This window comes from Anolis sagrei, chromosome 13, assembly GCF_037176765.1.
Source record: "Anolis sagrei isolate rAnoSag1 chromosome 13, rAnoSag1.mat, whole genome shotgun sequence".
Lineage (NCBI taxonomy): Eukaryota > Metazoa > Chordata > Lepidosauria > Squamata > Dactyloidae > Anolis > Anolis sagrei.
Window position 1 is genome coordinate 11838143 of NC_090033.1, and position 23559 is coordinate 11861701.

Genomic DNA, 23559 nt, shown 5'->3' on the forward strand with positions numbered 1-23559 from the left:
TTCCAAAATAACAATTTCTATATTGTAGAAGGTTCTTCATTAATATATGACATCAGGAACAGTAACACAACAAGGTCTCCCGGGTTGTTTCCCTTGTTTCGTAATATCTTCTTCAGGTGTTATTCTTATCTATGATGCTTGAATTCAATTCTAATTAGTAGCTATTGGTTCTGTTCTAAGTTCCTATCTGAATTTATAGTCTTTGGATCCAATTCCTGTGAACAGCCTAGGCTCTGTAGTTCTGTAAGGTGTCCATGTTTCGCAGGCATATAGCAGGGTTGGGAGGACAATAGCTTTACAAACAAGCCCCTTGGTCTCCCTACAGATGTCCCGGTCCTCAAACACTCTCTGCTTCATTCGGAAAAATGCTGCACTCGCAGAGCTCAGGCAGTGTTGTATTCAGAGGCGGCCCTAGGTAATTTTGAACGGTAAGCAAACAGTGTTTTGGTGCTCCCCCCCCAACCAATCATTGATATATATTTTCTGTTTGTCGTGGGAGTTCTGTGTGCCATATTTGGTTCAATTCCATCATTGGTGGAGTTCAGAATGCTCTTTGATTGTAGGTGTGATATACATCCCAGTAACTACACTTGCCGGACTTGCTCCCTTGCCTGGCCCGCTTTGGGTCCGGAGGCATGCCTGAAGACCCCGGCGTGTGCACCAAAAGTCACCTCTTCTCCTGACTTTCTCCTCAGCCATTGGGACCAAGAGAGAGAGAGAGAGAGAGAGGTGGAGATGCCCACCTTTCCTGAAGGTAGGCACAAAAACAAAGGAGGGAGCGGAGGTGGGAGATACCTCCAGCCGGAGGGGCTCTCTCTCTCTCTCTCTCTCTCTTGGTCCCAATGGCTGAAGAGAAAGTCAGGAGAAGAGGCGACTTTTGGTGCGCACGCTGGGGTCTTCAGACACGCCTCCGGACCCCAAGCGGGCCAAGCGCGGCAGCTCCGCCCTTGGCCCACCCGCGGATTGGGGAGAGGAGAGTGCCGGGGGATCAGGAAAGGGAGCCAGTCATGGGGAAGGGATCGAACGCAGAGAACGATTGAGCACCGGCTCTGCTCGCACACCCGGTGGCCAGGAGGAGCAGGGACGAGAGGGGCTAGGCGAGGCTCAAGGGCCCGGCCACTTTGGGAAGAGGATCGCCCGGGAGCGAGGCAAGAAAGTCGAGGCTCCCCCCGGACTGCTAGGGCTGTTGTGAGCTGAGGGGGTGCTCCTCAAATGGCGGTCGAGGGGCATTTACAGAAGCGTCTCTGCGCCCCTGGCAAAAAAAGTGTTCTGCGACCGCTTACTTCGCGTAATGGACGAGCCGCCCCTGGTTGTATTTCGGTGTCGATGTTAACTTTGGTGGAGAGGTGGCTGCCAAAGGAGTGGAAATGGTCAACATTTTCTAATGTTACACCATTATGCTGGCATTGGAAAGGGGTTGGCTGGTGACTGCTGGAAGAGCACTTTGGTTTTCTCAATGTTCAATGACAGGCCGAGCTTCTGGTATATATAGTTATGGGAGGGAGGAGTAATCGAAAGCTAACTACTTATAGAGATTCTGCTCCAGTTGGCCGTTTTCATTTGATTGCTTTGACCAGGAAGGACCTAAGCTCTTTAGCCACTTAGATACGAATGAGGCACGCACTGCGCACTCCCTGTCCCAAAGATTGTTGGATTGTTATTTCTTGGCACTTTGTAAAACCTTGAGCAGCTTCAAAGAAAAGCCTGGATTTGGAAACCTTTTCCAGCAAAATCGAGCCAGGAGCAGCGAGCCAACATTGTCCATCCCAGAGAAAACCTCACAAATGCTCCGTCCCTCAGTATCCAAACCTCACTAAACAGAATTCAAAGATTTCAATGGGTTATTTATCTAGATTTGAACTTAACAGTGGGGTTTGTTTTGGGTTTTGGGGGATTGCAAGAGACCCTTGAAACATACATTGGCCTTTTTGGTGACAGCATGATTTATGGTGCCCAAGGAAAACACTCCGAGGCAACCCACCACTGTCAGTCACAACATTAGAAAATAGGGGGGAAAAATTCTAAATAGTTAGACCACAGCCAGAAATGTTTGGAGAGTGATCTCAGCATGCAATCACTCAATGATAGCCACAGACATGGATGTTGCTTTCAACTCTTTGGAAGTGATGCAGCGTGCTCTCGAGAAGGGCTCCTGCGGCTGCGATGACGATTCCCTGCTAACCATTGAAACCAAGTCTGGGTCGCCTAGGCTTCCAGCAACAGGTCCCACCCATTCTTGATTTCGATGGTGCAAAACAGTAAGCAATGGGTCAGGGCAAGAGAAACCGCTCCAAATCTCAGGGCTGAATGTCTCACCAAAGTCACCAATTCTCTGCTTTTAATCAGTTGCAAGAAGCACTGGCTGAATATCAAGCAAAAAGTGGGTGCTAGACAGGGGCGGCTCATCCATTATGAGAAGTAAGCGGTCGCAGAACACTTTTTTTTGCCAGGGGCGCAGAGGCGCCTCCGTAAATGCCACTTGAGGAGCGCCCCCTCAGCTCATAACAGCCCTAGCAGTCCGGGGGGAGTCTCGGCTTTCTTGCCTCGCTGCCGGGTGATCCTCTTCCCAAAGAGGCCGGGCGCTTGAGCCTCACCTAGCCCCTCTCGTTCCTGCTCCACCCGGCCACTGGGTGTGTGAGCAGAGCCAGCGCTCAATCGTTCCCTGTGTTCGATCCCTTCCCCATGACCAACTCCCTTTCCCAATCGCCTGGCACCCCACCCGCCTCCTCTCCTCTCCCCAATCCGCGGGTGGGCCAAGGGGAAGAGCCGCCGTGCCTGGCCCACTTTGGGTCCGGAGGCGTGTCTGAAGACCCCAGCGTGTGCTCCAAAAGTCGCCTCTTCTCCTGACTTTCTCTTCAGCCATTGGGACCGAGAGAGAGAGAGAGAGAGAGAGAGAGAGAGAGAGCCCCTCTGGCTGGAGATATCTCCCACCTCCGCTCCCTCCTTTGTTTTTGCGCCTACCTTCAGGAAAGGTGGGCATCTCCACCTCTCTCTCTCTCTCTCTCTCTCTCTCTCTCTCTCTCTCTTTGTCCCAATGGCTGAGGAGAAAGTCAGGAGAAGAGGTAACTTTTGGTGCACACGCTGGGGTCTTCAGGCATGCCTCCGGACCCAAAGCGGGCCAGACAAGGGAGCAAGTGCGGCAAGTGTAGTTACTGGGATGTATAGTTCATCTACAATCAAAGAGCATTCTGAACTCCACCAATGATGGAATTGAACCAAATATGGCACACAGAACTCCCACAACAAACAGAAAATATATATCAATGATTGGTTGGGGGGGGGGGGCTCAAAATTACTGTTTGCTTACCATTGAAAATTACCTAGGGCCGCCTCTGGTGCTAGAAATAATATCATACGAAAGCTGACTAGCACAACCTGGGGATCACAACCAGACACAGTGAAGACATCTGCCCTTGCGCTATGCTACTCTGCTGCTGAGTATGCATGCCCAGTGTGGAACACATCTCACCATGCTAAAACAGTAGATGTGGCTCTTAATGAGACATGCTGCATTATCACAGGGTGTCTGCGCCCTACACTACTGGAGAAATTACACTGTTTAGCGGGTATTGCACCACCTGACATCCGCCGGGATGTAGCAAGGACCAAGGCAGAGACATCTCCAGCTCATCCCTTGTTTGGGTATCAGTCAACACGTCAACGACTTAAATCAAGAAATAGTTTTCTAAGATCTATAGAGACACTCGCTGGAACACCTCAGCAAGCAAGAGTCCAAAAGTGGCAGGCTCAAACCCAAAACCTCAACCAATGGTTGATACCAAATGAGAGACTCCCTCCTGGGCACACAGACAACTGGGCGACTTGGAAGGCGCTGAACAGACTGCGCTCTGGCACCACGAGATGCAGAGCCAACCTCAAGAAATGGGGCCACAAAGTGGAATCCACGTCATGCGAGTGTGGAGAAGAGCAAACCACTGACCGCCGGGAAGTAGCAGCCAATAGTGAAAGGACCAAGGCAGAGACATCTCCAGCTCATCCCCTGTTTGGGTATCAGCCAGCATGTCAACGACTTAGATCTAGAAATAGTTTCCTAAGATCTACAGAGACACTCGCTGGAACACCCCAGCAAGCGAGAGTCCAAAAGTGGCAGGCTCAAACCCATGGCTGATACCAAATGAGAGGCTCCTCACTGGGCAGACAGAAAACTGGGTGACTTGGAAGGTGCTGAACACCTCTGGGGGTGCTTGCCATAGATGCAGACTTAGATCTAGAAATAGTTTCCTAAGACCTACAGAGACACTCGCTGGAACACCCCAGCAAGCGAGAGTCCAAAAGTGGCAGGCTCAAACCCATGGCTGATACCAAATGAGAGGCTCCCCACTGGGCAGACAGAAAACTGGGCGACTTGGAAGGTGCTGAACACCTCTGGGGGTGCTTGCCATAGATGCAGGCGAAACGTCAGGAGAGAATGCCTCTAGAACAGGGGTCAGGAACCTTCGGCTCTCCAGGTGTGGTGGACTTCAACTCCCACAATTCCTTGAGGCTCGGCATTCACCCCAAAGGCTTACCTTGGCCTCAAGGAATTGTGGGAGTTGAAGTCCACCACACCTGGAGAGCCGAAGGTTCCCCATGCCTGCTCTAGAATATGGCCATATAGCCCGAAAAAACCTACAAGAACCCAGCATCTGTAATTGCTTCTATACCAGCCTGACATGTGAAGACAGGAGAGATCCTGGGCACATCTGGTTGTTGATCTAATGAGGTTTCACCTTCCAACATGAAAGACATGCGCCCCCTGAAAGACATGCGCTCCAGTGCTCCTCCGTCTGTCCCCTACTACACGCCCCACCTCCCTCCGAATCTTCCCTTCCTCCATCTGTCTTTAGGCAGAAAGCTCACACAACAGACAAAGCTTATTGTATAGGAATGTATGGCATCTCAAGGAAATTTAAGAAGAACAGGACACTCTGCATGCTTCCCCTTCCCCCTCATCCGCACACACACTTCTGGCATCCGTCCAGGCTCCAAAACAATGGCTGTTCCTTATCACTGGAGGAGTCTCATAAACCAGCTTGACTTTGCATTCTGGTCTGCGGAAGAAGCGCATCCCGGGGAGAAGAGACACATGCATTTTGAGTTTCCTAAAATGCCCAAAGAACAAGGACGCTTTTGTGCATCCTTCCATCCTCAAGCTACGAGGGGCGTTCATTAAAGATTCCCCCTGACCCACTTCTATTTATCACAGGGCACTGAAACTACACATGTGTAATGATATACGTCTTAATAGGTTACGTGACAATTTACAACTTAGGTGCCGAATCATAGAATCCTAGAGTTGGAAGAGACCTCCTGGGCCATCCAGTCCAACCCCATTCTGCCAAGAAGCAGGAATATTGCATTCAAAGCACCCCCATCAGATGTTTAAAAGCTTCCAAAGAAGGAGCCTCCACCACACTCCAGGGCAGAGAGTTCCACTGCTGAACGGCTCTCACAGTTCGGAAGTTCTTCCTCATGTTCAGATGGAATTTCCTCTCTTGTAGTTTGAAGCCATTGTTACATTGCATCCTAGTCTCCAAACAGGCTTGTTCCCTCCTCCCTGTGGCTTCCTCTCATGTATTTATACATGGCTATCATGTCTCCTCTCAGCCTTCTCTTGTCTCCTCCCAGCCTTTTCTTCTTCAGGCTAAACATGCCCAGCTCTTTGGAGGGAGGGAGGAAAGAGAGAAGGAAGGAAGGAAGGAAGGAAGGAAGGAAGGAAGGAGAAAGAGAGAGGGAAGGAGGGAGGGAGGAAAAATGGAAGGACGAAAGGGTGGAAAGGAAGGAAGGAGAGAGAAAAAGAGAGGGAAGGAAGGAAAGAAGGAGGGAAGGAAGGAGGGAAGGAGAAAGAGAGAGAGAGGGAAGGAGGGAGGAAAGAGGGAAGGTAGGACGAAAGGGTGGAAGGCAAGGAAGGAGAGAGAAAAAGGGAGATAAGGAAGAAACAAAGGAAGGAAGGAAGGAAGGAAGGAAGGAAGGAAGGAAGGAAGGAAGGAAGGAGAAAGAGAGAAAGGGAAGGAGGGAGGAAAGGGAAGGTAGGACGAAAGGGTGGAAGGGAAGGAAGGAGAGAGAAAAAGGGAGAGAAGGAAGGAAGGAAGGAAGGAAGGAAGGAAGGAAGGAAGGAAAAGAATGGAGGGAGGGAGGAAAGAGAGAAGAAAGGAAAGAAGGGAGGGAGGGAGGAGAAAGAGAGAGGGGGAAGGTGAGAGGAAAGAGGGAAGGTAGGATGAAAGGGTGGAAGGGAAGGAAGGAGAGCGAAAAAGGGAGATAAGGAAGGAAGGAAGGAAGGAGAAAGAAAATGGAGGGAGGGAGGAAAGAGAGAAGAAAAGAAAGAAGGAAGGAAGGAAGGAAGGAGAAAGAGAGAGGGAGGGAAGGAGGGAGGAAAGAGGGAAGGTAGGACAAAAGGGTGGAAGGGAAGGAAGGTGAGAGAAAAGGAAGAAACGAAGGAAGGAAGGAAGGAAGGAAGGAAGGAAGGAAGGAAGGAAGGGAGGAAGGAAGGAAGAGAATGGAGGGAGGGAGGGAGGGAGGAAAGAGAGAAAATAAGAAAGGAGGGAGGAAGGGAGGAAGGTGAAAGAGAGAGGGGGAAGGAGAGAGGAAAGAGGGAAGGTAGGATGAAAGGGTGGAAGGGAAGGAAGGAGAGAGAAAAAGGGAGATAGGAAGGAAGGAAGGAAGGAAGGAAGGAAGGAAGGAAGGAAGGAAGGAAGGAAGGGAATGGAGGGAGGGAGGGAGGGAGGGAGGAAAGAGAGAAGAAAGGAAAGGAGGGAGGGAGGAGAAAGAGAGGGGGAAGGAGGGAGGGAGGGAGGAAAGAGGGAAGGTAGGATGAAAGGGTGGAAGGGAAGGAAGGAGAGAGAGAAAGGGAGATAAGGAAGAAAGGAAAGAAGGAAGGAAGGAGAAAGAGAGAGAAGGAAGGAGGGAGGAAAGAGGGAAGGTAGGACGAAAGGGTGGAAGGGAAGGAAGGAGAGAAAAAGGGGAGATAAGGAAGGAAGGAAGAGAATGGAGGGAGGGAGGAAAGAGGGAAGAAAGGAAAGGAGGGAGGGAGGAAGGAAAGAGGGAGAAAGAGAGAGGGGGAAGGAGAGAGGAAAGAGGGAAGGTAGGACGAAAGGGTGCAAGGGAAGGAAGGAGAGAGAAAAAGGGAGATAAGGAAGGAAGGAAGGAAGGAAGGAAGAGAATGGAGGGAGGCAGGAAAGAGAGAAGAAAGGAAAGGAGGGAAGGAGGGAGGAGAAAGAGAGAGGGAGAAGGAGAGAGGAAAGAGGGAAGGTAGGATGAAAGGGTGGAAGGAAAGGAAGGAGAGAGAAAAAGGGAGATAAGAAGGAAGGAAGGAAGGAAGGAAGGGAGAGAAGGAGTAAGAAAAGAGAGAAGGAAGAATAGGATGGTGAGAGAGAGGACAGCCAAAGAAAAGAGCCCAAGAGGCCGCCTCTGGCCCCCAGGCATGAGTTTGCCAATACCTGGGAGAGATAGATATAGATGGACAGACAGACAGACATGGATAGATGGATAGATAGATATTTGGTTGAATCTATGGATCCAGGCCCTGTGACTATGGAGGAACAGCAAATGAAGCAGATCATTGACACCGAGACATCTTGGTACGTCTGGCTCTGGGTCGGTTTGGAATATTTTGGTGCCTTTTTTTCACATGTGGAAGAATGAGAACGATCCCAAAGGCCGAATGTCTCCCCGCACCTGCGCTAAGCACGGAACGACACGGGATCCTCGTAATGAAAACCAGAGACAGGGGAAAGTTTGCATTCGTCTCTCATTCCTTTGCGCCCCTTCCCCCTTTTCAGTCAGACAAAGAGAAGGATTGGAGCCCAGCCTTCTCCCTGAGATGCGAATTGTCTGCAAAAAAACAAAACCTAAAGCAAAACTTGGCAACACGTCCCCTGAAGTTGCACCAAGGATGTTTTGCTTCCCAACAGCTTGGAAACATTTCCCAAATCATAGAGCAAATCATCTATATATATTTGGCAACAAAACATCTCACAACCCAAGGAGTGACCATCACTCAAAATATTATGATTTTGTCATTTAGGAGTTGTAGTTGCTGGGATTTATAGTTCACCTACCATCAGAGAGCATTCTGAACTCCGCCAACGATGGAATTGAACCAAACATGGCACACTGGACTCTCATGACCAACAGAAAACACTAGAAGAGTTTGGTGGGCATTGAACTTGAGTTTGGGAGTTGTAGTTCACCTACATCCAGATACTATTATGGAATCAAACAATAATGGATCGGGATCAGACTCGACACTTTCACTCAGTATAGAGTTTGGGGGAAATATAGACCTTGACATTTGGGAGTTGTAGTTGCTTGGATTTATAGTTCACCTACAATCAAAGAGCATTCTGGACTCCACTGACAATGGAATTGAACCAAACTTGGCACACATAACTCCCACGAACAAGAGAAAATACTGGAGGGGTTTGGTGGGCATTGACCTTGAGTTTTGGAGTTGTAGTTCACCTACATTCAGAGAGCACTGTGGACTCAAACAATGATGGATCTGGACTAAACTTGGCACACATATTCCATATGCCCAACTAAGAACACAAATGGAGTTTGGGGGAAATAGACATTGACATTTGGGAGTTGTAGTTGCTGGGATTTATAGTTCACCTACAATCAAAGAGCATTCTGGACTCCACTGACAACGGAATTGAACCAAACTTGGCACACAGAACTCCCACGAACAAGAGAAAATACTGGAAGGGTTTGGTGGGCATTGACCTTGAGTTTTGGAGTTGTAGTTCACCTACATCCAGAGAGCACTGTGGACTCAAACAATGATGGATCTGGACCAAATTGGCACAAATACTCAATATGCCCAAATGTGAACACTACTAGAGTTTGGGGAAAATAGACCTTGACTTTTGGGAGTTGTAGTTGCTGGGATTTATAGTTCACCTACAATCAAAGAGCATTCTGGACTCCACTGACAATGGAATTGAACCAAACTTGGCACACAGAACCCCCATGAACAAGAGAAAATACTGGAGGGGTTTGGTGGGCATTGACCTTGAGTTTTGGAGTTGTAGTTCACCTACATCCAGAGAGCACTGTGGACTCAAACAATGATGGATCTGGACCAAATTGGCACAAATACTCAATATGCCCAAATGTGAACACTACTAGAGTTTGGGGAAAATAGACCTTGACATTTGGGAGTCATGGTTGCTAGGATTTATAGTTCACCCACAATTAAAGAGCTTTCAGGACTCCACCAATGATAGAATTGGGCCAAACTTCCCACACAGAACCCCCACGATCAACAGAAAATACTGTGTTTTCCGATGGTCTTTGGTGACCCTTCTGACACCGTCCTCGCAAACAACCCCCTGCAAGTTGAGAAACGCTGCTCTAGAACCTTCTCTTGCCAAACTACAACTCCCAGGATGCCATTGCACGGATCTATCACACCCAGTGTTGGATCCTTGTGTTTCTTAATATGTTGTGTTTTATTGCCGATATGTTATTTATAATGGTTTTGTATTGTATTTTTAATTTTTTTGGTTTAATATTATTGTTGTGTTGGTTTATACTGATGTATTGTATTGTTAGGCTTGGCCTCATGTAAGCCATCCCGAGTCCCCTTAGGGAGATGGTAGCAGAGTATAAACAAAGATTATTATTATTATTATTATTATTATTATTATTAATTAATGAAGTCCAGTCAAACTGCATTTACTCTACAGTGTAGCTGCATCCTATTGTTAGAGACCCTAAATTGGTTCATCTTAGGTCCACATCACGGAAACACGTAAAGAAGGAGACAGTCCCAAAAAAGATTAAATAAACAAGGTTCATTTTAGTTTCTTCATGAAGAAGACGGACAGCCTGGCAGCATACGCAGATGCTATCCTTCAAGTGACTGCCGCGTCCCTCCTCTTTTTCTGCTGACTTTTATACTCAAGTAATAGGTAATGGAAAGTAATCTCTTTCCAGCCCCTCTCCCTTGACCTTTTGATGGAAAGTACCTTCTTGTACCGGCAGACTCTGCGCTTAACCACAACCTTTGAACTTAACCACAACACAACTCCCGACCTCTACATGTCACATCTTGTTTCTTAAAAGCATTTTCTTCTGTGTTGCTCCTTTTCTACAGAGAAAGGGTATATTTCTCTTTTGCTGTTAATTTCATTCGAAGCCCTTTGCTTAGCATTTGCAAATTTCACTCAAAGACCCTTTCACTATGTTAGCCAAGCTCCCAATGGAGTTTGGGAGTTACAAAAATATGCTGACATGAGTGGAAAGGATAGATTGACAGGTACTCACCATACTGACAGCGGGGCCCTTGGAAGCCCGAGGGACAATGGCAGACCTGTAAGGACCCTTCCACGCACTTTCCTCCATTGAAACACACTCCATCATTGCAGACAGCTGGAAAAAGAGCAAAAGTATTGTTATTGTTATTGTTGTTGAAACTCAAAACGGCTCACCACATTAATAATAATCTACATAAATAAAAATGTAATGTTCGTTTGTGGTATTCACAGAACTCAAAAACCACTGGACGAATTGACACCAAATTTGGACACAAGACACCTAACAACCCAATGTATGTCTTTCACTCAAAAAAATTGATTTTGTCATTTGGGAGTTGTCATTGCTGGGATTTATAGTTCACCTACAATCAAAGAGCATTCTGAACTCCACCAATGATGGAATTGGGCCAAACTTAGCACACAGGGCTCCCATGACCAACGGAAAATACTGGAAGGGTTTGGTGGGCATTGACCTTGAGTTTGGGAATTGTAGTTCACCCACATCCAGAGAGCACTGTGGACTCAAACAATGATGGATCTGGACCAAACTTGGCACAAATATTCCATATGCCCAAATATGAACACAGATGGAGTTTGGAGGAAATAGACCTTGACATTTGGGAGTTGTAGTTGCTGGGATTTATAGTTCACCTACAATCAAAGAGCATTCTGAACTCCACCAATGATGGAATTGAACCAAACATGGCATACAGGACTTCCATGACCAACAGAAAACACTGGAAGGGTTTGACCTTGAGTTTGGGAGTTGTAGTTCACCTACATGCAGAGAGCACTTTGGACTCAAACAATGATGGATCTGGACCAAACTTGACACAAATATTCCATATGCCTAAATATGAACACATATGGAATTTGGGAGAAATAGACCTTGACATTTGGGATTTGTAGTTACTGGGATTTATAGTTCACCTACAATCAAAGAGCATTCGGAATCCCACAAACGACAGAATTGGGGCAAACTTCCCACACAGAACCCCCATGACCAACAGAAAATACTTAAGGCCACCCAGTCCAACTCTCTTCACCAGGGCAAGAAAATGTAATCAGAGCCCTCCTGACAAAGAGCCATCCAGTCATAAACATAGATAGATAGATAGATAGATAGATAGATAGATAGAGATAGATAGATAGATATGCTTCACACACACACAAATATTGTACCATAGATTTGAAAGAGACTCTTGAAGGACTATGATATGTTGCATATTCCAGAGTAGGCAAACCAGACAATCTCCACATCAACACTGACAAAGAAACAACAAGAAATACTGTTTACTCACAAGCAGAAAGGAATTACATAGATTAGAAACCAACACTTTCTCATTACTTTATTTTCCAGATCAACAGACTGGGCCACAGCAATGCCTGGCAGGGGACAGCTAATAATAATAATAATAATAATAATAATAATAACAATAATATTTTATTTATACCCCGCTCCATCTCCCGCAAGGGGACTCGGTGCGGCTTACATGAGGCCATGCCCATCAGTACAATACACACAATATAACACAACAACATAACAAAACCAGAAAATAAAATACATAAAATGCAAAACCAATATAATAAGCGACATAACAATATAAAATCAAACATTAAAACACAAAAGATTTCACTGGGCAGGGCCAAATTCAAGGATAAAATTTTAAAACACCGGGAGATAGGACAATGCAAATTATCAGGAGGAGGATCCGGGGATTTATTATTTATTTATTTGCAGCTTTTATATTCCGCCCTTCTCACCCCGCAGGGGACTCAGGGCGGATTACAGTGTACACATATATGGCAAACATCCAATGCCAATTTTTGACATACCAACATATACATACATACACAGAGGCTATTTAACTTTTTCTGGCCGCCAGGGGAGCTGTCGCTTTCCTCATCCATCTGCGACGCTGATGAAGCACTTCCGCATTCCCCGCATGCTTCCCCGCTGGAATGCTTTTGCTGGAGTCTTCTTTATGGCCTCATAAATCAATTAATTTAGCCTCCCCACACTTTTTAAGGTGGTACTTAATTTTCCTACTTGACAGATGCAACTGTCTTTCAGGTTGCAAAGGTCGACAACAGGCTACACACAATTGTTTGGAAACCCACTCCAACCCGGGCTGGCTTCGAACTCATAACCTTTTGGTCAGAGGGATCTTAATGCAGCTGACACTCAGCCAGCTGCGCCACAATCCCGGGGATGAGGAAGGATTTAATTGCACGAACCATAAAATAAAGTGCTTCTGAGGTCATTTTGTGCAAAGTTTGGTCAGGGAGTATCTTACATTCAGTCACTGAAGGCACATTGGAATAACCAGGTTTTCAGATTCCTCCTGAAGATTGCCAGGGTGGGGGCTTGTTTGGGGAGCGAGTTCCAGAGCTGGGGGGCCACCACAGAGAAGGCCCTCTCTCTCATCCTCTCAAGTCGCACTTGCGATGCAGGCGGGAGCGAGATAAGAGCCTCTCCGCAAGATGGAAGAGGTTGTGTAGGTTCGTGGATGGAAATGCGGTCGTGCAGGTAAGTGGGTCCCAAACCATTCAGGGCTTTGTAGGTCAAGACCTGCACCTTGAATTGGGCCCGGAAAATAAACCAGTGGAGCTCCTTAAACAGGAGGATTGACCGCTCTCTGTAATTTGCACCAGTTAGTAATCTGTAATTGGAATTCCAGAGTTTGGGGGGGGGGGGGAAGATCATGGCAATTCAAGTGGCATCAAATGGCATCAGTTCTACAACTTAGATGCACCCCTTGGTTTTCCTTGAATCTTGGAGAACATGCTACCCTTGTTATGGCTATGCTTCAAAACCCAGGGGTTAAGTGTGCAAATCCGTGCTAAGTTTCTCCCAGATTCCAAATGATTCTCAAAGATCTCTTGATGTGCTGGTACAGCTGTACCAGGAGCTCCAGAGGTAAAGGCTTCCCATCTTTCTCCATCCCCAGCACCTGGAGGCTGTGCGTCACAGGGAGGTGTTGTTGTTCCATCTTCCATGTCAAGGAGCTTTATTATCTTAAACACTATCCCGATCGAATCACTGGCATATCCGCATGGGCAACTTTTATTACCTCCCCGCCAAAGCAGTACCTATTTATCTACTCACATTACTGTTTTCGAACTGCTAGGTGAGCAGAAGATGGGCTGACAGTTGGGAGCACAACCCAACCCGGGCTTGAACCTTTTCAACCCTTTGACCGGCAAGATTTCCTACAACTGGCGGTTTAACCCGCTGTGCTAAAGCCCGGCTCAGATGATATTTGGTCCAGGAAGCTAAGCAGGGCAAAGCCAGGTTTGTAATTGGATGGAAGACAACCAATAAATCCCAGGAGCTGCAGGCTGTGTTTCAGAAGAAGGAACTGGCAAAACCACCTCCGAGTATTCCTCAAGTAAGAAAAAACTATGGAATTAATGGAATCATTGAAATTGAGCAATTTAAAGCTAGCGAGATAGTGAGAGCCAGGGGGTGGATAGCGAAACCTGAAGCACGGATACCGAAACCCAGTAAGTGGATACTGGGTCCATGTTCGACAACATCATCACAAGTCAACGGGCAGCATGGTTACACACTTGGTAGACTGTTCCTCTGAAGTCACAGTCAGAAGTCTCCCACTACTCAATTTCTCATTCTCGTCATTTGTTTTAAGAGCTTCAGCCTGGCCGTGGACTCCAACAAAGAAGCCGTTGTTGTTCTCTTCCCTTTAAAGTTTACTCCAAGGCTCTCGACCTGCTTGCAGGTGTGTGTATCCTTGACATAGAACGCTCCTCCTCCTTTCCTGTTTGATTTACTTCTTTAGGTTAGATTAGGTTTCCCTTGGTCTCTGTTACAGCCCAATATCAACTTCAAAGTGGGAGTTGAAAAGCGCAGCATGTCCAACTCTTTCCTCCTCCGTCAGCATTCCTTTCAGTTTACTATCACTGAAGAAGAACAGCCTTTCTGTCTGGTGTTATCAGGTCGGCATCATCCCCTTTAGCAACTCAACAGAGTTCAGCATTTCTGCTTTTCTGGCAAAGGAAAGTCGGAGAAGAGATGGAAATGTGGACGAACACAGAGAGTGCTCACTAATGCTTCCTCTTCATCTTGGAAAAAAGTGACAAGTGGAGTGCCGCAGGGTTCCGTCCTGGGCCCGGTCCTGTTCAACATCTTTATTAATGACTTAGATGAAGGGCTGGAAGGCATGATCATCAAGTTTGCAGACGACACCAAATTGGGCGGGATAGCCAATAGTCCAGAGGACAGGAGCAGGATTCAAAATGATCTTGACAGATTAGAGAGATGGGCCAAAACTAACAAAATGAAGTTCAACAGTGACAAATGTAAGATACTCCACTTTGGCAGAAAAAATGAAATGCAAAGAGACAGAATGGGGGACAATGCCTGGCTCGAGAGCAGTACGTGTGAAAAAGATCTTGGAGTCCTCGTGGACAACAAGTTAAACATGAGCCAACAATGTGATGTGGCGGCAAAAAAAGCCAATGGGATTTTGGCCTGCATCAAGAGGAGCATAGTGTCTAGATCTAAGGAAGTAATGCTACCCCTCTATTCTGCTTTGGTTAGACCACATCTGGAATACTGTGTCCAATTCTGGGCACCACAATTCAAGAGAGATATTGACAAGCTGGAATGTGTCCAGAGGAGGGCGACTAAAATGATCAAGGGTCTGGAGAACAAGCCCTATGAGGAGCGGCTTAGGGAACTGGGCATGTTTAGCCTGAAGAAGAGAAGGCTGAGAGGAGATATGATAGCCATGTACAAATATGTGAGAGGAAGCCACAGGGAGGAGGGAGCAAGCTTGTTTTCTGCTTCCTTGGAGACTAGGACGCGGAACAATGGCTTCAAACTACAAGAGAGGAGATTCCATCTGAACATTAGGAAGAACTTCCTGACTGTGAGAGCCGTTCAGCAGTGGAACTCTCTGTCCCGGAGTGTGGTGGAGGCTCCTTCTTTGGAAGCTTTTAAGCAGAGGCTGGATGGCCATCTATCAGGGGTGATTTGAATGCAATATTCCTGCTTCTTGGCAGAATGGGGTTGGACTGGATGGCCCAGGAGGTCTCTTCCAACTCTTTGATTCTATGATTCTATGTTTCTATGGAAAACAGGCTGTCAAAAAAAGGCACCAAAGCAGCAGGCCTGTGCACTTAAGAGCTCCACAGAGAGCTGTTAAATGTCATGTGAAAGGCTGGGCTTCTCCTCCGCTCCCTTCCATCGTGTGTGATGGTGTCTGCTGGACTCATAATGTCCTCCCGTGTTGTCGACTCACACCTCATAAATGTAGGGTCAAATGCTTTTGCAGAATGGATGGTTTACGTCTCCTCGTTGTTGCTGAGCCCGTTTTGCAATCGGAACCATTTTTGGGCAGGGAGGACGGAGAAGATGGATTCAAACAGGGATGGTGTGGAAACCTCAGCTCAGAAGCACCAACCTTCTGGAGGTTCAGATACTTTTGTTCCGAAAACAGTGGGTACTTTTATCATGTAGTTTCAGCTCCTCTAAAATTGTGGGTTCGGGGCCCGGAGTGCCTAGTAACCAAAGTGTCATGTCCGGCAATTGATGGTAGTTGGGAGCAGAATGCCAAGAAGTAGGTGGTGGTTAGTACACAGAAAGCTTGGCAGGATCGTGACCAATAGGGTGGTGATGCTGCAAAAAGGTAAGGAAGGGGTTAATCTTACTCCTTGTTCTAAAGAAAGAGTAATTTGTATGTAAGAACCTAGGTGGCAGTTATTTAATTATTTGTCGTGTCAGGGCAACCAGTCAATTGTATTACATTTCTAACAGAACAAAACAAACAAACAGACAAAATACAACATTTGCAAACTTGGTAGTTGATTAAATGTCCTTTGACCAGTATCTGGCCCCTTGGAGTGCCTCCCGTGTTGCCGCAAGGAGGTCCTCCCTTGTGCACGTGGCAGGGCTCAGGTTGCATTGCAGAAGGTGGTCAGTAGTTTGCTCTTCTCCGCACTCGCATGACGTGGATTCCACTTTGTGGCCCCATTTCTTGAGGTTGGCTCTGCATCTCGTGGTGCCAGAGCGCAGTCTGTTCAGCGCCTTCCAAGTTGCCCAGTCCTCTGTGTGCCCAGGGGGGAGTCTCTCATCTGGTATCAACCATTGGTTGAGGTTTTGGGTTTCAGCCTGCCACTTTTGGACTCTTGCTTGCTGAGGTGTTCCAGCGAGTGTCTCTGTAAATCTTAGGAAACTATTTCTAGATCTAAGTCGTTGACATGCTGGCTGATACCCAAACAGGGGATGAGCTGGAGATGTCTCTGCCTTGGTCCTTTCACTATTGGCTGCTACTTCCCGGCGGATGTCAGGTGCAATACCGGCTAAGCAGTGTAATTTCTCCAGTGGTGGAGGGCGCAGACACCCTGTGATAATGCGGCATGTCTCATTAAGAGCCACATCCACAGTTTTAGTGGATGAGATGGGTTCCACACTGGCCTTGCGCACTCAGCAGCAGAGTAGCATAGTGCAAGGACAGATGTCTTCACTGTGTCTGGTTGTGATACCCAGGTTGTGCCAGTCAGCTTTTGTATGATATTTTTTGTAGCACCCACTTTTTGCTTGATGTTCAGGCAGTGCTTCTTGTAGGTCAGAGCATGGTCCAGAGTGACTCCCAGGTAATCCTCAGAGCTCGGGATGCTTGTCTGTTCTTGAGATGAAAAGCACATGTCTGTGTTTTAGATGGGTTGGGGATCAACTGGTTTTCCCTGTAATAGGCAGTAAGAGCACCTAGAGCTTCGGAGAGCTTCTGTTCTACCATCTCAGAGCTCCCTGCTTGAGCGGTGATGGCACGATCATCAGCATAGATGAAACTCTCTGTCCCTTCTGGCAGTGGCTGGTCATTTGTGTAGATGTTGAACATGGACGGAGCAAGCACGCTCCCCTGAGGCATGGCATGAGGGAAGCCTCCTTGCAGGATTGCAAGGCATCCGGGCATCCCCTGGGCAACGTCTTCGTAGATGGCTGATTCTCTCGCCCCAGAAGCGACTTGCAGCATGCAAGCAAGCAAGCAAAATGGGTGGCAGTGATACGGGTGGACGCCTGCAGAGATAGGATGCATAAAAGGAACCTAGCAGAGACTGCTCTTTGGGAGAAAAGTATTTGCCATACTTGGCTATTGGTGGTTTTTCCCCCAGGTTGTGTGGATTGTGGTATCCTGATCTGTCTCATGAACTCTTGGAACCTTGTACCTTGAACCCTGGTGATAATCCTGTTACTGCTGTATCTTGTGTGGAACTCCGATGTACCTTGAATCCCTGGACTGACTCTTGACTATGTATTTTGGATCACCCTTTAACTCTGGACTCTCTGGCTTGAACTTTGGAATGATGGCTTGCTTTGTGTTCTGTCACCACTGAGCCTGTATTTGGTTGGCTTTAAATATAGGATGTGTAACCTTTGCCCAGAGGGAAGCCGGGGGCCTAAGAAGAAGTTCTCAGAGGTTTCCACTACAAAAGAGTCTTGATATGGCTTGAAAAATACAATGAAGTCTTTTATTAATGAATCAAACAGGTACTTCAAAGCTTTCATAGAATCATAGAATCAAAGAGTTGGAAGAGACCTCATGGGCCATCCAGTCCAACCCCCTGTCAAGAAGCAGGAATATTGCATTCAAATCACCCCTGACAGATGGCCATCCAGCCTCTGCTTAAAAGCTTCCAAAGAAGGAGCCTCCACCACACTCCAGCGCAGAGAGTTCCACTGCTGAACAGCTCTCACAGTCAGGAAGTTCTTCCTAATGTTCAGATGGAATCTCCTCTCTTGTAGTTTGAAGCCATTGTTCCATTGCGTCCTAGTCTCCAAGGAAGCAGAAAACAAGCTTGCTCCCTCCTCCCTGTGGCTTCCTCTCACATATTTATACATGGCTATCATATCTCCTCTCAGCCTTCTCTTCTTCAGGCTAAACATGCCCAGTTCCCTAAGCCGCTCCTCATAGGGCTTGTTCTCCAGACCCTTGATCATTTTAGTCGCCCTCCTCTGGACACATTCCAGCTTGTCAATATCTCTCTTGAATTGTGGTGCCCAGAATTGGACACAATATTCCAGATGTAGTCTAACCAAAGCAGAATAGAGGGGTAGCATTACTTCCTTAGATCTAGACACTATGCTCCTATTGATGCAGGCCAAAATCCCATTGGCTTTTTTTGCCGCCACATCACATTGTTGGCTCATGTTTAACTTGTTGTCCACGAGGACTCCAAGATCTTTTTCACACGTACTGCTCTCGAGCCAGGCATTGTCCCCCATTCTGTAGCTTTGCATTTCGTTTTTCCTGCCAAAGTGGAGTATCTTGCATTTGTCACTGTTGAACTTCATTTTGTTAGTTTTGATAAAGAACGCGTGGTGGCCTCACAACTCCAGGTATTCTTGGGAGACACGGATTTTCTGGATCCGTCACAGTCTGGCTTTAGGCCGGGACATGGTACCGAGACAGCCTTGGTCGCCTTAGTGGATGATCTGCGCCGGGAGCTCGACAGGGGGAGTGTGTCCCTGTTGGTGCTGCTGGACCTCTCAGCGGCCTTCGATACCGTCGACCACGGTATCCTTCTGGGACGCCTCGTGGGAATGGGTCTCGGGGGCACTGTTTTACAGTGGCTTCGGTCATTCCTGGAGGGTCGGTCCCAGAAGGTGTTATTGGGGCACACCTGTTCAACCCCACAACCCTTGTCGTGTGGGGTTCCTCAGGGCTCAATACTGTCCCCCATGCTGTTTAATATCTACATGAAGCCTCTGGGTGAGATCATCCGGAGTTTCGGGGTACGGTGTCCTCTGTATGCAGATGATGTCCAACTCTGTCACTCCTTCCCACCTGCTACTAAGGAGGCTGTCGAGGTCCTGAACCGGTGCCTGGCCGCTGTAACGGTCTGGATGAGGGCGAACAAATTGAAATTGAATCCAGACAAGACAGAGGTACTCCTGGTCAGTCGCAAGGCCGAACAGGGTATAGGGTTACCGCCTGTGCTGGATGGGGTTGCACTCCCCTTGAAGGCGCAGGTTCGCAGCTTGGGTGTGACCCTGGACTCGTCGCTGAGCCTGGAGCCCCAGGTCTCAGCGGTGACCAGGGGAGCATTTGCAAGCTGCGCCTGTACCTTGGGAAGTCTGACTTGGCCACGGTAGTCCACCCTCTGGTTACATCCCGTTTAGACTACTGCAACGCTCTCTACGTGGGGTTGCCCTTGAAGACGGCCCGGAAGCTCCAACTGGTCCAACGTGCGGCAGCCATACTAACAGGAGCGGGGCGCAGGGAGCATACAACCCCCCTGCTGTACCAGCTCCACTGACTGCCGATCTGCTACCGGGCCCAATTCAAGGTGCTGGCATTGGCCTATAAAGCCCTAAACGGTTTCGGCCCAAGATACCTAACTGACCGCCTCTCGGCCTATGAGCCCACGAGGACTTTGAGATCTTCCGGGGAGGCCCTGCTCTCGATCCCGCCTGCCTCCCAAGCACGGCTGGCGGGGACGAGAGATAGGGCCTTCTCGGTGGTGGCTCCTCGGCTGTGGAACACCCTTCCCATAGACATCAGGCTAGCCCCCTCCCTGTTGATATTCCGCAGGAAGCTAAAGACCCGGCTGTTTAAGAAGGCATTTGAATAAAAGTGCAATGACTGGTAACTTTACCATACGAATGGAACAATGGAAATGGTATCGGATTGTGAACTTGACGATGAGACGACTCGGAATGGCTTTGTAGTAATGTTGATGTTTTTGATGAGATGTTTTGATAATGATGTACTGCGGATTATTTTACACTATGTTTGTATTTTGCACCTGTTTTTCTATGTTGTACACCGCAATGAGTCGCCATTAGGCTGAGTATTGCGGTATATAAGCGAAGTAAATAAATAAAATAAATAAATTCTCTCAATCTTGCCCACAGGGGACAGGCACTATCTTCAATAACTTTCTCTAAAGGAAAATTCCCCTTTTTTAATTTTCTCCCAAGGCTGACTAAAATCCAACCCTCACTGGTGTGGGTTCCGCTGCCAGGCCGAACTGCTTCTCGAGCACTGAGAGGACCTACCAGCAAGGCAATGGATGTTCTCCAGTTGGAGTTCTTCAGACCTTAAGGCTGTCTTCCTGGAAACTCTCAAGGCTGTGGGAAGGCTTCCCTGGAGTTCTTAGGAGACTCTTCAAGCTGTTCTCCCCTGGAGATTATGTTAGAGTTTCTGTGACCCTGAAATTCTTAAAGGTTGAAGCCTTTGTACAGGGGAAGCAACACACATCCTATACATTGGCTAACCTGGCTGAAACTAAACTCAAAATGGCTCACTTCCCTAACAAAGCCCAAAAAGGGGGCGGGACTAGGGAACCTAAGGATAATTGACAAGCAATTGACCCAATGACTGCAAAATAAGGAGAGCCATCTAACTGCAAAGGCATATAACTTCAAATACATGCAGCATCAAACAGATAGCAAGATAAGCTACAACTCCTGGTGCGGCTGTACCAAAACACTTTGGTTTCTTAAATCTTGGACATTAATCAGTGAGTTGTAGTTTTTTTTCAGGCTATATGGCCATGGTCTAGAGGCATTCTCTCCTGACGTTTCGCCTGCGTCTATGGCAAGTATCCTCAAAGGTAGTGAGGTCTGTTGGAACTAGGAAAAAGGGTTTATATATCTATGGAATGACCAGGGTGAGACAAAGGACTCTTGTCTGCTGGAGCTAGGTGAGAATGTTTCAACTGATCACCTTGATTAGCATATAATGGCCTGACAGTGCCTAGAGCAAACTTTTGTTGAGAGGTGATTAGATGTCCTTGTTTGTTTCCTCTCTGTGGTTGTGCTGTTGTAATTTTGGAGTTTTTTAATACTGGTTGTCAGATTGTGTTCATTTTCATGGTTTCCTCCTTTCTGTTGAACTTCTCCGCATGCTTGTGGATCTCAATGGCTTCTCTATGTAGCCTGACATGGTGGTTGTGAGAGTGGTCCAGCATTTCTGTGTTCTCAAATAATATGCTGTGTCCAGGTTGGTTCATCTGGTACTCTGCTATGGCTGACTTCTCTGGCTGAAGTAGTCTGACGTGCCTTTCATGTTCCTTGATTTGTGTTTGGGCAACGCTGCTGTGTTTGGTGGTCCCTATGGAGACTTCTTGTCCACAACTGCATGGTATACGATAGACTCGTGCAGAAGCGGGAGGATCCCTCTTGTCCTTTGCTGAATATAGCATTTGTTGGATTTTCTTGGTGGGTCTGTAGATCTTTTGTAGGTTGTGTTTCCTCATCAGCTTCCCTCTGTGGTCAGTGGTTCCCTTGATCTATGGCAAGAAAACTTTTCCTTTTCCACCCAAAAGGTAAACAACAACTACCATTTGAAAAGGGCAATAATTCCCCAATCCCTGCCTGTATGCACTGTTGGGCACATTGTCTCTATGTGCCAAGCTTGGTCCAGGTCCAGCATTGGCTTGGTTCAATGCATTATTATTATTATTATTATTGACACAAAAGCACAGTATGTCACAGCAAACAAAATCTATATGCTGGATTTCGTATCACAAAATCACAAGTCGAACACTTCCCAAGCGTCTAGGACTGTGTGATGTATTTTCGAATGATGCGTGCAGATCCAAGTCAGGTGGCCTTTTGCAGTTGACAGATCACTATTTATTTATTTATTTATTTACACTATTTCTATCCTGCCCATATCAGCCCGAAAGTGACTCAGGGCGGCATACAAAGTCGGCACAATTCGATGCCATATATAAAATACATACATTGATAAAAAGCAAAAAGAAACATTACAGTACATTTAGATACATAAAAACGATGAATAATAAATAGTTAAAAAAAATTAAAACTATGTCCTCTTGTTAAAATCTTCAATGTTTATTGTTTCCAAACGCTGGTTGAGATCTTTCGGCACAGTGCCAATGACCACTGGGACCACCTGTACTGGTTTATGCCAGAGCCATTATTATTATTATTATTATTATTATTATTATTATTATTATTCAGTTCTTCTATGTTAAAACAAAGTTAGTTATGCTACTCATATGCTGCCTCCAAAGGCAGAATATGTAATTTAGGGTTTGCTAGGGTAGATCCTCTCTCACTCAGACCCCCCCCCCCCCCTTCGAATCAAAATCCTGGCTACGGGCCTTTCACCAACCATCAAAATTAAAATCAGGGTATTGCTACAATCCAAAACACACTTGCCATTGAATGGACCAATGAAGTGGCTTAGGACACAGCAAATTCAAAACCAGAACCAATGCTGAACTGGAGATCTTGAGGAAGCACTTCCTGCTGGTAAGACTTGTTCAGCACTGAAATATGCTGCCTATGAATCCAGGGGAAGCTCCTTCTGTGGATTGCCATCTTCATTGGGAGAGATTCTTCCTTTCTGGTGGAAGGGGGTTTGATTGGGTGGCCTTTGTGGTCTCTTCCAGCTCTTCAGATCTATATGGAATCTAGTAGACCCTCAATATTTCTCAGCTTCTGTTCTGTCGCGTGCTGGGCCTGTAAAGGATTTCCTTTAGAACAGGATGTGCAGCCTTTGCCCAGCGGGAAGCCAGCGGGCCCGAGGAGAAGTTCTCAGGGATTTTCCACCACAAATGATCTTTAGATGGCTTGTGAAGTATAACAAAGTCTTTTATTAATGAACAATCAAACAGAAACTTCTCTTGTCTTCAATAAAGCTAAACTAATGCTTCCAGGTTTTATGCAACTGGTGACTTCCTAATCTTGCCCACAAAGGACAGGCAACTGTCTTCAATAACTTCTTCTTTATTTTAAAGGAAAATCCCCTTTTTAACTTCTCCCAGGCTGACTGTAGTCTAACCCTTACTGATTTGGGCTCCGCTACCGGGTCGAACTGCATCTCGAACGCCGAGTGGACCTACCAGTAAAGGCTTAGATGTTCTCCAGCTGGAGTTCTTTGGTCTCCAGGGCTGTTTCCCTGGAAATCTTTGAAGACTCTTAAGACTGTTTTCCCCCGGAAAGTCTTGATGCTCTTTATTTATTTATTTATTTATTTACGACATTTATATGCCGCCCTTCTCACCCCGAAGGGGACTCAGAGCGGCTTACAAGTCATAAGTACATACAACATACAACATACTACTTATTTATTTATACTGTCTCCCCCCGGAAAGTCTTAAGGGTTGAAGCTTTTGTACAGGGGAAGCTTGCACACGTCCTGTACATTAGCTTTCCTTGCTGAGACTGACTAAAAAATGGCTCCCTTCCTTTCCCAATTGCCCTGAGCAAGGGGTGGAACCAAAACTTAACGATGATGGACAGGTGACTTGCCCTACGACTGCAACCAAAGGAAGCCACCTTCCTGCAGAATCCCTGACT

At 46.9% G+C, this 23559-nt stretch overlaps 1 protein-coding gene across 3 annotated transcripts in view; it reads right to left on the minus strand.

Moving 5' to 3' along the window:
• Positions 1-23559, minus strand: part of MEGF6 (multiple EGF like domains 6) — a 232694-nt gene that overhangs the window by 188933 nt on the left and 20202 nt on the right. For all 3 annotated transcript variants that reach the window (XM_067472777.1, XM_067472776.1, XM_067472775.1), the window contains exon 4: positions 10270-10374. In XM_067472777.1, coding sequence (XP_067328878.1) covers positions 10270-10374 — 105 coding nt within the window. The remainder of the gene's footprint in view (positions 1-10269; positions 10375-23559) is intronic.